The following is a 16,161-nucleotide window of genomic DNA, read 5'->3' as shown; positions in this document are numbered from 1 at the left end:
CACATGCCTGGGTTTGTGGGCTTGATTCCCAGTAAGAGTTATACAGGAGGCAGTCGATTGATGTTATGCTCTCACATTGATGTTTCTCTTTCTCCCTCCCTCTAAAAAAGAAAAAAAAAATGAAAATTTTTTTAAAGCACCCCATTTAGGGCTGAAGTGTGCTATAGGCTCTTGCCAATTTCTAACCCACTACTCAAACCATTCCAGATTTGGGTGTCTTTCGCAGTCACCTCATTTTAGATGTCTTCCCCATTCATTTTAGTGATGGGTTTCTTCAAGATTTTTAGGTCTATAGACCAGTATTTTTACCAGTAAACTATAAAGTTATTTCATTTGCCTATCATAAAAATAGTGGGATTTAAAAACAAAATCCTCATGTGGGAGCTGAAAGATATCTTGCATGTATCCCTACTTAATCTTCTATTTCCCAAGTATTTGCATGTGAAAAAAGTAAAGATTGAAGTCAAACTCTTGTGCTTTATTTTTTTAGAGTGAAAATGCCTGTATTTCTTTCAAGAATAAAATGGAAATATGCTTCTTTGAAAGTTTTGCTAGGAACATGACCAATTTGTGAACTTAAAAATTCATTTGTTAGGTTGGCAGATTCTGATAAAATAATGGTAACTTTTCAACAAAATAATTTTCTAAGCACTGCTTCTCTTACCAAACATTGAGACTGATGCACTTCAGAGCACTGTGCTTTACGTTAACCATGGATAGATGATACACACGCACATATATGTATTACATACATATATTCTCAGATTAAGGGGGAGTCCATTTTTTTACAAGAAGTGGTCACATCTTCATGAAATGGGAATTTGGGTCCTGTAATGGCCCTGGTAAGTGAAATATCCAAAACTGAGCTTGACTGAAGGAGTAGTTGAGAAAAGCTGAGTGTCTTTTCTTCAGGAAGAGAGTAATCAGGTACTGAACTCTCGCAGAACAGAAGCAGTCCTGGTGCCCCGTGGGTGTCCATGCTCCAGGAGGTGGAGTCTTGTAGTGAATCCCTTGCCATTCAGAACATGCCACTGTTATTGTAAATGTAAATATACTATCTTTCTAAGACAGCCATGTCCATTTTTTCGTAAGTTGCACTAAAGGTGGCTGCAGTTTACACTGTGAACATGTAGCCTTCTGTGGAAGGAAGCATCTGTTATTAAAATAGCCCCGTATTAGTCCAGCAGAAGACCCTGGCTGCTACCTCTAAATTCCCTGTACTAGACATAGTCCATGAGTCTTTATTATTTTAATAACAATAAATATAGTTGATAACATCCTATGTTTCATCAAATTTCTCAGATAAGGACTGGAGCAAATCTTTATAGACAGCAGAATTCATGAACCGGGGATACGAGTCTCTGTGCATTAAGGTGTAAATCTGAAGTTGTGCATCATCGAATATGTGTTGGGATGGCTCCACCATGTTCCTGTTGATGACTTCTCTGACTCGGGAGTCTAAGCTGACCTGTCAACAGAAACAAGAGTTGTATTAGGCCGAAACCGGTTTGGCTCAGTGGATAGAGCGTCGGCCTGCGGACTCAAAGGTCCCTGGTTCGATTCCGGTCAAGGGCATGTACCTTGGTTGCGGGCACGTCCCCAGTAGGGGGTGTGCAGGAGGCAGCTGGTCGATGTTTCTCTCTCATCGATGTTTCTAACTCTCTATCCCTCTCTCTTCCTCTCTGTAAAAAAATCAATAAAATATATTAAAAAAAAAAAAAAGAGTTGTATTAGATACGTTTCTCTTTGGAAATCCATCCCCAGCTCCCATAGCTTGTTCTGGTTTTTAAAAATCCCAAACCAACCAAGGTCACCCAAAAATTGAGCCTGCCAAAGAGAAACTGAACACCAATGAACAGAGGTTCTCAAATTTCAGTGGCATCAAAAGCTCCTAGAAGGCTCCTTAAACAGATTCTGGGTCCCTTCTGGGTCCATCTAATGCCTCTTCCAGTATGTCTCCCTCATTCCTGTCCCACCCCACTGTTGATGGCTCACTGCACCAGCCCCTGAGGCATTGGCGGGGGTAGGGCTGGGGAGCTCCAAGTCACTCTGCCCCCTTATTTGTGAGTTCCCTGGCAGGAGAGGCAATGTTTCATGAACTTTATGTTCTTAGCACATACTAGGAAATAATGATTTTATAACTAGAGCTACAAGGCACTTAGTTTCGAGACCAACCTAACCTAGATTTTGGAATTGAAAGAACAAAAACTCTGAGAGATGAAAACTTGCTTGATTTCACTCATAATTTCTCTGATATTAAAAAAGGACACTGGGGGAAACCTTGGAAGAATCAATATCATGTTAGTGATGCTACCATATAAAATAAAGATACCAGGGGACATCTGTAATACTTTCAACAATAAAAATTAAAAAATAAAGATACCTATAAAAAACATTTTGAATTAGAATAAAGGGATAATTTTATTTAAAGAAATGCTTATACTGGTACTATTTTTAAACAGTATTAATAGTAAAATGCATAGACTACCTTTTTTGGAAAATCTGATGAAAGTTATGGATACTTTCTCCAGAAAAATGGAAAAAATCTTTCCCAGACTTGGAGCCCATTGTGGGACCATGGTCAAAGGAATTAGAATACACTTGACCAGGGGTCCTCAAACTTTTTAAACGGGGGGCCAGTTCACTGTCCCTCAGACTGTTGGAGGGCCGGACTATAGTTTAAAAAAACCTATGAACAAATTCCTATGCACACTGCGCATATCTTATTTTGAAGTAAAAAAACAAAATGGCAAAAACACCCACATGTGGCCCGCGGGCCGTAGTTTGAGGACGCCTGCACTTGACCCTTGAACTGAACACAAGGGGTAGAGGCTCTAACCCCATGCAGGTGAAAATTCATGTATAACCTTTGACTCCCCAAAACTTTACTAATAGCTTAACTGGAAGGCTTATTGGTAACATAAATAGTTGATTAGCACATATTTTGTATGTTATGTGTTTTATATACCACTAGAGGCCTGATGCACAAAATTCATGCAAGGGGCTCGGCCCTCACAGCCGTAGTAGCTTGCCTCGGCCCTTGCAGCCCTGGCTTCACCCAGAAGGTCTGGAAGAACATCTGGAAAGTCATTTGGCTGTCTGGTCTAATTAGCATGTTATGCTTTTATTATTATAGATATTCTTATAATAAATTAAGGTAGAGAAAAGAAAATGTTATTAAATGACAGGGAAGAGAAAATGTATTTACAGTACTCTCCTGTATTTATTAGGAAAAAACCTGCACACTTAAAATCAGGGTTGTTGCCCAGCCAATGTGGCTCAGTGGTTGAGCATCCACCTATGAACCAGAAGGTCATGGTTCCATTCCAGGTCGGGGCATATGCCCGGGTTGTGGGCTCAATCCCCTGTGTGGGGTGTGCAAGAGGCAGTTGATGGATGATTCTCTCTCATTATTGATGTTTCTATCTCTCTCTCTCTTCCTCTCCGAAATCAATAAATTCCTATATAATAAAAGGCTAATATGCAAATTGTCCCCTCAGGAGTTTGACCACCTGGGAGTTCCACCACCTGCTATGACGTGTGCTGACCACCAGGGGGCGGCATGGAACAAAGGAAGGCCTGGCCAGCAGCTGGCAGCTGAGGGAAGGAAGGTGCCGGCCGGCAGCCGGAAGGCCCCGATCAGCCCTGATTGCCTGCCAGGCCTGGGGACCCTACCTGTGCACCAATTTTGCGCACTGGGCCTCATACACACACACACATATATATATGTATATATACACATATATATATATATATACACACATATATATATGATTCATTAAAAACAAAACAAAGCAGGGTTGTTCAAGGGTGACTGCACTATGGATAGGAGATAGAGTCATTTCCTATGTTTTGGAGTAGCTGTAACTGTGCCAGGTGACCAAACACGGAAGGGTTCATTTTATCCATGGGCTCCTGGAACAAAACCTTTCGGTAGGTACGTACCTCTTTAGGAGAAAGAATAGAAATGTAGTCTTCATATATTGTCCTTGCCTTTTCCTCAATAATGCTTTTATTAGCTTCTTTTTTCAGTTCCTCACATGCCATCCAGAAAAGCATATTGTCTTCACTGAATTCTGTCCGGAGGAATTCGCGGAAAGCGTTCCTTCCTGCTGGGGTGAGCATCAACTTGTCGAAGGACTGCGCCCAGGCACTGACCTCTTCCAGAGTAGGAGTTGGGCTTTGCAGAGACCAGAAGGAAGGGCAAAAGGGAGCCTTGTTATTGGTAGTCCATCTGGATTTCATCACTAGAAACCTATCTTTTTCCTCTCTCAGAATGAAAATGTGCACTTTGGACCTTTCAGGAAGGGAAAGAGCTGTTTTTGTTTCCTTAAGCCTTTAGCAAAAACACATGAGTTTGATACTTTCACATTGTTTAGCTGGATCGCATGGCTACTGCCCAAAGGCTGGCAAGCCAAATTGCTACAATAACTGCTCAGCACATACTTGTTTATGTCTCAGCACGTCCTGGAAAAGTTTTTAAATTATAGAGGAAAAGAAAAAATCCTATAATCATCTGAGCAAAAACTCCCTAGTCACATGACAGACCTGAATCAGCTCTGACCACACTGACTTCCAGAATAGCAGTGGGGCAGTATCTATTTAGTATGTTTTAACACGCAAAAGAATTTTAAAGAGGAGAAAAGAATATGAGTTATATAACTGCAGGTTATGAAGATTGACAACGGAAACGAGCATCCACGCCTGGCCGGGTGGCTCGGGGGTTGAGCGTCGACCTGTGAACCAGAAGGTCACGGTTCGATTTCCTGGTCAGGGCACATGCCTGGGTTGCTGGCTCGATCCCCAGTGTGGGGCTCGATCCCCAGTGTGGGGCGTGCAGGAGGCAGCCGACCCATGGTTCTCTCTCATCATTGATGTTTCTATCTCTCTATCCCTCTCCATTCCTCTCTGAAATCAATAAAAATATATTTAAAAACAAACAAACAAAAGAAAAACGAGCATCCATGAATTCACCATTTACCTTAAGAACCAGGCCATCACCGATAGCTACGCTTACCTTGACACTACGCTCACACACTGTCCTCTGGGCTCCCCAGGTCTGAGGGAACCTCTATTCTTGATTTTGGGTTTTCCCTGTTCTAGTTGATTTTTACTTACATTTCATTATACTGAGGTCAGAAAACACAGTCTGTTTAACAATAACCTTCATTATTTCTTTTCCATTCCCTATCCCCCTAGTTTCTATGTATGTATGTATCCAGAACAATGTATTTTTTAGTTTAAAAAATATATATTTGTATTGATTTCAAAGAGGAAGGGAGAGGGAGAGAGAGATGGAAACATCAATGATGAGAGAGAATCATTGATCGGCTGCCTCCTGCACGCCCCACACTGAGGATTGAGCCTATAACCCGGTCATGTGCCCTGACTGGGAATCGAACAGGTGACCTCCTGGTTCATAGGTCAACCACTGAGCCATGCTGGCTGGGCTAGTTGCTTTTTTTTCTTTTAAGTTTATAAAAATGTCTTCTGCAGCTTGCTTTTTCCACCCAACACTAAGTGTCTAAGATTCCCCCGTGCTGCTGTATGTGGCCAGCACAGAGTTCCTGGGCAGGATTCATCTCTAATTTTCCATTCTGTACTGTCCTCACCTGATTTTGGTTTCACTGGTACACTGGCCTCTTAGACATTTGGGTAATTAGACGAGACTCGTGTAATCTTGGAATGATCAATTCCTGAAATGTTTTGTGGAACTAATCTGTGAAACCAACTGGATCCAGTGTTATTTTGTAGGTAGTTGTTATTGGGTTGAATTTTGTGCCCTAAAAAAGACATGTTGAAGTCCTAACCCTCGATATCTCTGAATGTGACCTTATTTGAAAATAGGATCCTTGTAGATGTACTCCATTATGAGGGGTGTTCTTACAAACAGAGACAGATATACACAACAACCCTTTGGCTTAGCACTAACAAACTATTATCATCCCCATTTTACACATAAGGAAGCTGAGACATAATTTGACTGCTAAGTCAAGTGCCCAAGGTCTCAAGGTTCCACTGGCAGGAGGGGTATAGCCAGGACTAGATGTAGGCATTGTGGTTTCTGATGTACCAGCCTCAAGCTTTGGTAGAGAACACATTATACTGGAATATGTAAGATAAAAGCTGTTTTAAGAAACTCATAAGTTGTGAAAGATTTTAATGTGCTTCCCAGACTTTTTAAAATCTGGGTAGGAATAACTAAGATAAAGAATGAAGAAAAATATTGAATCAACCTTTTAGGCTACTTCCCTTTTCTCTCTCAAAATAAATAAATCTCAAAAATAAACATTTAATACAAGACCTATTTGAACGGTGCTTTTAGGATATTGGTTTTGTATTTGCAATTATATAGGCAAAATTCCAAGAAAATATATAAGAATATGTAGGTAAAAGTAAATCAATTGATACTACAGGTGGAAAAATAGACAATATTAAAGTCTGGCATTATGGAAAGTAATTTATGTCTGGCATTATGGAAAGCATTTTCTTAAATTTTAAAAATAATACATTAATGGAAGTATAAATTAATAGTTAAGAAAAAGATGGACTTTTAAAACTTTCCTGAAAACCAATGTGTATGTTTTATTATAGTGTTTTTTAAAAAGCATACCGAATAAAAATAAAGTAACGTCATATGCTTTGTCAAGAAGCATCCATTTATATTTGAGATTAGCAGGTATTAGATTAATGATGGAACTGATTTTTCTCCCTGTCACACAATGAATTAAAAGGAAATCTGCAGTGAAAATGTGATGCTGAGTTATGACTTAGTATTACTAAATTGCAGTTACCGAAACTATGTGTTCATTAAAACATATAGCGAAAAAAAGTAATAAGGTAGGCAGTTCTGTCAACTTAGTGAGCTGCACACATGAGATCTTACCTTTCTTCCCAGGTTGGAAGGTCGTCTCTTCTGAGTTCATGGGAAGCCCTCCCAGGCCCCTGTTCTTGGTTTCTAACAGTGAGACTACACAAAACAAGACATTAACCTGTCAGTTGAGACCATTCTTGACCAAAGAAAGCTTTTTAACAGATATTCTAAAGAGAACTCCAGATTACCAAGTGGAACTTCTTTCTTTTCTTCAAACAGTGACCCTGATTGGCTTTCTTAAGCAAACCATATGACAATAAAGTATCAGCAAAAATAAATTACATTTATAATATGGTGGTCTACACTAATCAAGAGAGAGCTTGCATATTTCTTTTCATAAAAAAAAGCCCATTAAGAAATAATAAAAAGGTGAGATTATCAGGAATGTTTTTCTTTTTCTCTTTTTTCCAAATATTTTTATTTATTTATTTCATTTCTTGAACCTTGAAAAAAAGTATATATTCTCCAGACTTTGTTTGCAGTCAAATGGAGGTTTTATATATTGATAGGTACACATACAAAAGTATCAGAGCGTACCAGGAAAGTAAATCAAAATCTATTGTATTGTTCAAGAGAGTTTAAGTTTCCTTTATACATTTGGTACATAACTTTTAGTAAATTTATTCCAAGTGTTTTTGTTATTATTGTAAATGGAATTTTCAGTTCTATCTCATCTCCTAACTGGTTATTATTTGTACATATGAAGGCTATTACTTTCTTGAGAGCTTTATTGAACCATCATTTATATATCACAAAGCTACAAGTTTAAAGTGTGCAATTAAGTGGTTTTTAGCATAATCACAAGGTTGTACAACTATCACTAATATCTAATTTTAGAACATTTTCATCACCCTAAAAAGAGGCCCAGCCAGCCATGGTTGGTGTGGCTCAGTGGGATGAAGCACCAAAGGGTTGCAGGTTCGATTCCCGGGTAGGGCACATACCCAGGTGCACAGGACAATGCCCAACCAACTGGGCCATACCGGCCAGGGCTTTATTGAATGCTTTTGTGTTTGCGTCAGTTTAGCTATAATTCTCTTGGGGTTTCCAGGTATATTCTCTTATCATCTGCAAAGAGGGAGAGTTACTTCTTATTTTCCAGTTTTTAGGCCTCCAGTCATTTTCTCTTGTCTAATGTCATTGACTAATGATATCTATAGTACAATGCTAAAGAGTAGGGGTATCATAGACATTCTCACATTGTTTTTGTTTTGTTGTGGGTTTTTGGGTTTTTGTGTTTTTGTTTTTTTTTTGGTAATATATTTTCATTGATTTCAGAGAGGAAGGAAGAGGGAGAGAAAGATAGAAACATCAATAATGAGAGAGAGTCATTGATTGGCTGCCTCCTGGATGCCCCACACTGGGGATCCAGCTTGCAACCTGGGAATATGCTCTGACCAGGAATTGAACCGTGACCTCCTGGTTCATAGGTCGATGCTCAACCACTGAACCATGCCAGTCGGGCCTCACCTTGTTTTTGATTTTAGCAGGAATGCTTTTAGTTTCCCATTAATATAAAAATGGGTTTTTATCATTGCTTTTGAATTTACTTTATCTTTCTATCACTACTGTATTATCTTTTCTATTCCTTTTATTACATCTTTCCTTAACTCTCTTTGCACCATTTCATAAGCCTTTCAGTCTGTTTTCAGCGCATCTGCTTAAGAATTTTCAGTGATTGTGTGTGTGTTGCTCTATTTTTCTTTAAATGCAAAGTCATTAGAAACTCTTCCAACTTGTTGCTTTCATGATGCCAGAGCTAAAACTGTCACTAAATAATGGTTCCTTAAAACAAAACAAAAACAAACTTGAGAGGCATCTGGGTGGTATTCTCTCTGCGGGAGAACTAATACTGATTGACTGCCGAGGCTTTTTTTGTAAGCAGAAAACATTACTGCACAGTAGGTATGAAAAAGCAAAGAGAAAGTGAAGGATGTTGTGAACTAAATAAGCAATATTTATTTAAGCTTTGACATTTTTCCATGTCTCATTTTTTAAAAAGTAGAAATATCTAAGGAGACAATGTATTTTTTTTTAAAGCTGAAGAATATGTTTTGTGTCAAATTTTAAAACCAGAGTTAAATTATTATTGCTGCAGTAAAATAAAAAAACATTGATAGAAGCCAAAATAGTTGCTCACTATTCAGTAAAAGAAGACCTGTGGTTAGATACATTTTGGTAAATTTTTGAATTATAAAACGGAAAAAAAAAATCTTCAATTTTCTAGAAAGGCAAAAATTAGTTTATTGCCAAGAGATCAGCAGTCTGCATGACTTCTTTTATAAAATGAGATGCCAGAAGGCCATAAAGCAAAATTTTGAGAAAGATAATACAAAGGCTTAGAGAACATATTGCCATTTACCTCTTCTTAATAATTGACTTTACTATGTGTTATCAACATGGATAAATCTCTGGCTGTATACTTTTTCCATCCATTTCCCCTCTGTCTAAGCCAGAGATAAATATCATCTTAATTTGTTGTTGATCATTACCATACATAGTTATGTTAGTCTCTCTATATACAAATGTATCTTACCTAATAATAGACAAACATGCAAATTGACCATACCTTCGCTACACCACCAGCCAATCAGGAGTGATATGCAAATTAACCCAACAAAGATGATGGTTAATTTGCATATTCAGCCGCTGAGTGGCGGGGGGCAGGATGCTTGTGTCGTCATCATGGTGACGACTCAGGCATTCTGCCCCACCCCCGGTCTCTCAGGGCCTCTGGCAGCGTGGGAAAGAGGGGCTGGAGCGGAAAGAGGTGGCTCCCAGAGCAGAAAGAGGTGGCTCCGGGGCCTGAGCAGAAAGGGGCTGGGCCGGAGTGGAAAGGCGGTGTTGGCAGCCAGGGAAAGGAAAGCCCATTCTAGCAAGAATCTTCATGCATCGGGCTTCTAGTAAATATATAAGTATAAACATAAATACACAAAGAGTTTCAATTTTGTAAAAATGTTATTATGCAATATGCTCTGCTTTACAATTTGCCTTTTCCCACTCTAGCACATGAGTTTATTATTTATTTGTTTGTTTGTTTATTTTTAGCACATGAACTTAAATGCTGTGCGGTATTGCATTGTTTAACTATACCACAATATATGCTCCTGTTCATAAACTTTAGAGACATTTTCAATTTTCTCAGTCAGATTAATGCTACAATGACTCCTTTCATACTCGTCTCCTTTTGCACGTGTGTGGTTTTTCTAGGGTAGGGTCTTATATTTAGAGCGTTTTTTTTGTTGTTGTTTGTTTTGCTTTATTTTCACCCAAGGAATGTTTTTCATTGATTCTAGAGAGAGAAAGGAAGAGAGAGGGAGAGAGAGAGAAACATTGATCAGTTACCTTCCATATGCACCCAGAGTGGGATCGAACCTGCAACCTGGGTATGTGCCCTGACCGAGAATCTAACCTTCTAATATTCAGTGCACAGTATGATGCTTTAACCAACTGAGCCACATCGGCCAGGGCTAGAGGGTATATATTTAACTTTCATATATCTGATCCTTGTTAGTAGAAGCACAAGTGAGTTATATTTCCTGTTTTATTTCATTTGCTAAGTTTTCTTTTAGTCATTCTTTTTTTATTTATCTCCTGAAGTTCTTCATTTGCGTTCTTTGTTCAATGCATTATAACCCTCCCTAGGTGGGTATTTTTCCCACCTAGGGAGTGTCCTAGACAGTCACAGGGTGTGCCAATGTGTGCCACTCCTCGTTTCCTGCTGGTCCTCTAGATTCTACTTGAGGATAAAGTCTTGCCTTCAATGTTAGATTACTTAGCTCTTGTCAGTCCTGTCTCTCCATATTCCCACTTACTGTCTGGCCTGTGTCCCAAATGGACACACCACCCAGCATCATGATTCCATCAGTCCTTGGAGTGTCATTTGCTGCATCTCATCCACCAGATTGGAACTTCATGGAAATGGACACTAGCCCAAGTGAAGTGGAGCAGACCACACTTTTCTGGGCATTTCATCTTCAATCCTCACCCTACCCCCAATTCTGTCACTATTCTTGATCAGTCCCTATATTAATTTTTCTTCTTCACTGGATAGTGAGCTCTTGGTTCAACTTGTAGTCAAGCCTACATAAATTTATGATGATTGAATTGCCTAAAGTTATGTACACAGTTAGCTGGCACTAAGCACTTTTTAAACCAATATTTTAGAAATGCAATCTAATGTTCCTATAATTTCTAGGTATAAGTCATATACATTTCTCTAGACTTTTAACTGATTTGCTGAAATGGACAAAGGTGTTTTATTTTCAAATTGTATACCTGTCTTAAAGCAATGATTGTGTTTTTTTCTTCTCCCAGTAAGTTAGCCTATATTTTGACACTTTATTAAAAAACGAAAAAATTAATAAGGTAAAAGCAGCAGAGGATAAAAATCTAGACTCTTTGTACTTCATAGCCCTAACCTTTAAGACCCATCTTAAATTCTGGCTCCTCCTCAAAGCCTTTATTACCAAGTAGAGTTCCTTGAGTTCACTCCTTTCTAATCATCTAGGCATTGTTTCTGCCCAAATATTAATATCCAATTATCAACTGCCTTAGGTTCTTCTTTAGTGTTTTAACAACATCAGCTTGATTTCAGGAATTTGAATATAGGTCCCTCAAGAGCTAGGATGTAGCCTCCTCGATTTTGTTGCTGTCCTTCACAGAACCCAAATCGGTGTCAGACATATAGCAGTGGTTTAAAAAACACTATCGAATTAATCACAAGCTGGCACAGAGGCAGCATTTCTCAACCAGGAGCACATTAACTACACAGCCCCAAACCTCACCATGAACAGCTACAACAGCAGCACCAGCAGAAGCAACAAGCATTGGATCCTCGGTTCCCCACTCCGTGCTGGTTCGGGAGGGAGTCTGATGTCTCCTGGGCTGCAGACATCTGTCGCTTCTGCATCTCCCTCCGTTCTGAGCCCATCAGCTGCAACAATAAAAGGAAAATTGGTTTGGGTGGGCAGAGTGACCACAACTTGAACTTGGAGGTTCAGTTGTTTGGATCACTGAGAAAATGCAATGTGACTATATCCAGGTCATTTCCACTAAATCTGGTAAAATATGGTGCTCAGAATTAATTTATCAAACGTTCATTTAATGTCTAGCATCTGCCATACACTGTAATATATTTTAGGAATGAAATCATGAATGGAGGGTCCCTGCACCGAGGCACTCACAGTGGAGTAAAGGAGACACTGGCATCACATACATTGAAGACATGCAGTAAAGTGACAATAGGGTCATTTCCCAGCTCCAGAATTCCCGTTGGGTTGAACAGATGGGGAGCAGTTGAATTACAGTTTCCCACAAGGCCAGAGCACGGATATGGGAGGAAGCCACACCAAAAATGTCAGGCACAGTAACACAGCAGGCTGAGGAACCCTTAGGAGAGGAGCATGGCGGGGGTAGCTGCACTTAGTTATAAAATAAGTCAATAAATAAATAAATAAATAAATAAATAAATAAAATAAGTCACAGAGATATAAAGTACAGCCCAGGGAATATAGTCAATAATCCTATATAATAAAGGGCTAATATGCAAATCGACCGAACGGCAGAACAACTGGTCGCTATGACATGCATTGACCACAACCCAGGCATGTGCTATGACTGGGAATCGAACTGTGACCTCCTGATTCATAGGTGGGTACTCAACCACTGAGCCATTCTAGTGGGGCTATTGTAATAACTTTGTACAGTGGTGACAGAAGGTTACTGGACAACGTGATGATGACTTTGTATGCTATGTAAATGTCAAATTACTATGTTGTATACCTGAAACTAATATAATATTGTATGTCAACTATAATAATAATTTAAATAAAGATGGTGGAGGATGGAAGTCCTGGGGAAGCTGCCTGGTTCTGAGGCCCACAGATATTCCAATCTTCACCAGCTGCGAAACATTGAAGAAGTTACCCAACTCGGTAGTGCAAAGCACTTAGAACCCGCCTGATAGGTAGTGTTGCTCAGTTATTCTCAGGAAGAGAGGCAGGACTGTGGTCTGTGGCCTATTCCGGCCTGTCCTGCCATCTGCAGGGACCGTCACACTGGCCTACCTCACTGGAGATTAAGCCACTGGAAACGGTCTGTGCCATTCAGCCCCTCTCCTTTCTCTGAGGACTACAAGGATGATTGAAAGAGAGAAGCATAAAAGTAGTGTAAGAAACAAGAAATTGCTGAGTCCATTTTTACTTTTGATATTATCGTTGAATTGTCAGTGAAGTAAAGGCAGAAAAAATATCAAATCTACATTAAATAACCTCAAATAGGACTGTGAAATTAAAATCTGGATGTTTCCTCTTTAAAAAAAATATTTTTATTGATTTCAGAGAAGAAGGGAAAGGGAAGGGGAGAGAGAGAAATAGAAGCATCAATGATGAGAGAGAATCATTGATTGGCTGCCTCCTTCATGCCCCACACTGGGGATCAAGCTTGCAGCCAGGGCATGTGCACTGACCAGGAATTGAACTGTGACCTCCTGGTTCATAGATTAACGCTCAACCACTAAGCCACATTGGCCGGACTGGGTTTGTTTTTCTAGTCCAGCATTGGGTTTATTTCTTCCTAGTATAACCTATTCTAATATGCTATTGGACTTTGTTTTAATTATTATAGTTTGATTATATATTTTTATATTAGGTAAGTAGAGTTCCTTTCATGAATTAGAAAAAAAAAATTGGCTTTGTCTGTCCTTGTCTAGTTTTTCTTCCATTTGAATTTTGGAATCAGTTTGTCAAGGTCCAAAAAATACTACTTTGGGATTTTGACTAGGACACATCGAATTTATAGATTTATTTATGACAAATGTCATCTGTTTTAGTACCTGCCAAATCAGGGGTGACTCCTCTGGATTAGCTCTTTTAATTATACTGAGATGTAAGTTCAAGGACAGCAAGAGGGCCTGTCAGAGTGTTTTACTGTCCCTTCACCCACAGCCAGAACAACACTTACAACACCTGTCCAAAGAGCCCAGCCTCCGAGCAGTCTAGGACCCTTGAGCTGGTGCAGCTCACTTGGCTAAAGGTGGAGGCAGGAACTCACAGCTGGGAGACAGACCCCCTTTGCTGCCTCAGGGGAGAATCTTTGGGCTCCTCTGGACATCACCTTCTCACAAGGTCGTTGGCAGCATTTCAATGGGACACAGACAGACCTGGTTTCACCTCCTTTTTTTTTTTTAATATTTTATTAATTTTTTACAGAGAGGAAGGGAGAGGGAGAGAGAGTTAGAAACATCGATGAGAGAGAAACATCAATCAGCTGCCTCCTGCATGCCCCCTACTGGGGATGTGCCCGAAACCAAGGTACATGCCCCCTTGACCAGAATCGAACCTGGGACCTTTCAGTCCGAAGGCTGATGCTCTATCCACTGAGCCAAAGTGGTTAGGGCTGGTTTCACCTCCTTGAGGACACAGAGAGGCAGGGCCAAGCCGCACAATCTCCAAAGAGGCCCTGAGCAAAATTCTGAGTTTTCAAAAACTTCTGTTTTGGGGTTTTATTGTCTGAATAATTTGGGGGTTATTTTAAGAAAAAGCTAGTTCATTGTTCTAGTAGGGGAAGTCAACTGAAAGCTTAATGATAACAATGGGCTTTTTAGAATTAAAATTACTTCCAGATGGATGCTCATACATGTCGTTACCCTTTAAAAACTACTTAAGTATGTTACCATCTGTTTTAAAGGGACTTTGAATGGAAATCTTTACTCTTTTGTTTATATAGCTGTTGCCAAGTTTGTAACGTAAGCGAACAAAGATTTAAAACTATAATAGTAATGTCTTTCTCTTCTCTTCTGCTGTTACTAAATGAACATTTTGCAAAATAGCAAAAGGGAGTGAATGGGTAGGCTTTTTCAGGGAAATGATAGTTTGATTTTAGACATGAATTTTTCCATGTTGCAAACATTTTGTCCTGTTTCCCCCCTATAATCTGTAATTTGTAACCCAATTTTTTACAAGTGCCTTTGGGAAATATTAGGAGTAAGGAAAGAGTCTGACCTTAAGGAAATTAATAAGTTCTGCATGTTTTGACTTGTTCTTTCTTAATACCAATCAACATTCGGGTGCATTTTGCAACTACTGCTGGAAATCTTTATCAGGGGATTTCCTTAGGCCAGAAGACCATGGGGATTTCTCAAGGTTATGGCAGATGTGTGAATTCCCAAGGACAACTTAGCCCAGGGGCACCTCTGAAAGTACTACAATCTTGTCTGTGGTGCTGCTTTAGTGAATCTCCAAATCGCTAAAAATGTGTCAGGCAGTCATTAACGGTTTGCATGAGACGTCCTGCCAGCTTTTTCCTGTTTCACAGCTTGGAACAGGCTCTCAAGCAAGAATTTCTGAGCAATCGTTACAAATTATAGGGGGGAAAAAATCAGGACAAAATATTTGCAACATGGAAAAATTCATCTCTAAAATCGAACTACCATTTCCCTGAATAAGCCTACCCATTCACTCCCTTTTTCTATTTTGGGAAGCAGCGTTATATCCATCCAGCCATCGAAGAAAGCCTGAAGTTACCCTCAGTTCCTCCCACTGCCTCCTCATGGCAAACCATGTGTAGACTATCTGCCAGGATGTCTTTCATGTTTATCCCTGTCCTTTCTCCAGGGTCCATGTCAACATCCCGGGCCTTGAGTCATGAAGGAAGTCTCTACTAGTATATCATCACTCTGCCTCAGTTCTTGCCTTTGATCCTTAGAAAACGGGTAACGTTCTGGAAGGAACTATGGGAGAGTTTTGAAACCTACATAAATCTAGAGCCTAGAGGGTATCATGCATTATGCATGCTTCACTGTGACCCTACGAGTGTGAACTGAAATTTGGAGTTTATTAAATCCTCTACAAATCCACACTTTTATGAAAGTGCCTGAAGTGAGGATGGAAGCAATAGAGCATTAAAAATTAAATCAGTTTCCTCTTTGATTCTGAAGTGACCCAGGGAACATATCCGCCCTAGGGAGGCAAGGATAAAGCCCCTGCTGTGCTCCCCTAATCACCACCACATTTCTAGGTGAACTCTGAATACGCTTCAATACTAGGACAATGGGTCTGGGAGCATCTGATAGCCTCATTTGCATTTAGGCGGTTTCCTCAACCTAGAACAATTCTCCAAATTAACAATGCAGAGGGGAAATGCAATATCATCATCACCACCACCACCACCACCATCATCATCATCATCATCGCTGCTCTTCAGGTCAGTCAGGGACGCTGCAGCTAGAGGGAGGCGGGAGGTGCAAGGGGAGGGGTATATCAGGAGTATATATCAGCCATAAAGAG

General features: G+C 39.8%; 1 protein-coding gene across 1 annotated transcript in view; it reads right to left on the bottom strand.

Moving 5' to 3' along the window:
* Nucleotides 1-457: 457 nt before the first annotated feature.
* RGS20 (regulator of G protein signaling 20) overlaps nt 458-16,161 on the bottom strand; it is a 46,698-nt gene continuing 30,994 nt past the window's right edge. The window contains 4 exon segments of the mRNA XM_054708383.1: nt 458-1,468; nt 3,946-4,180; nt 6,887-6,970; nt 11,662-11,810. Coding sequence (XP_054564358.1) covers nt 1,280-1,468; nt 3,946-4,180; nt 6,887-6,970; nt 11,662-11,810 — 657 coding nt within the window. The 3' untranslated portion in view covers nt 458-1,279.

This window comes from Eptesicus fuscus, chromosome 19, assembly GCF_027574615.1.
Source record: "Eptesicus fuscus isolate TK198812 chromosome 19, DD_ASM_mEF_20220401, whole genome shotgun sequence".
Classification (NCBI taxonomy): Eukaryota; Metazoa; Chordata; class Mammalia; order Chiroptera; family Vespertilionidae; genus Eptesicus; species Eptesicus fuscus.
The sequence above is the reverse complement of the archived record's forward strand: the minus strand, read 5'-3'. Positions and strand labels throughout refer to the sequence as shown.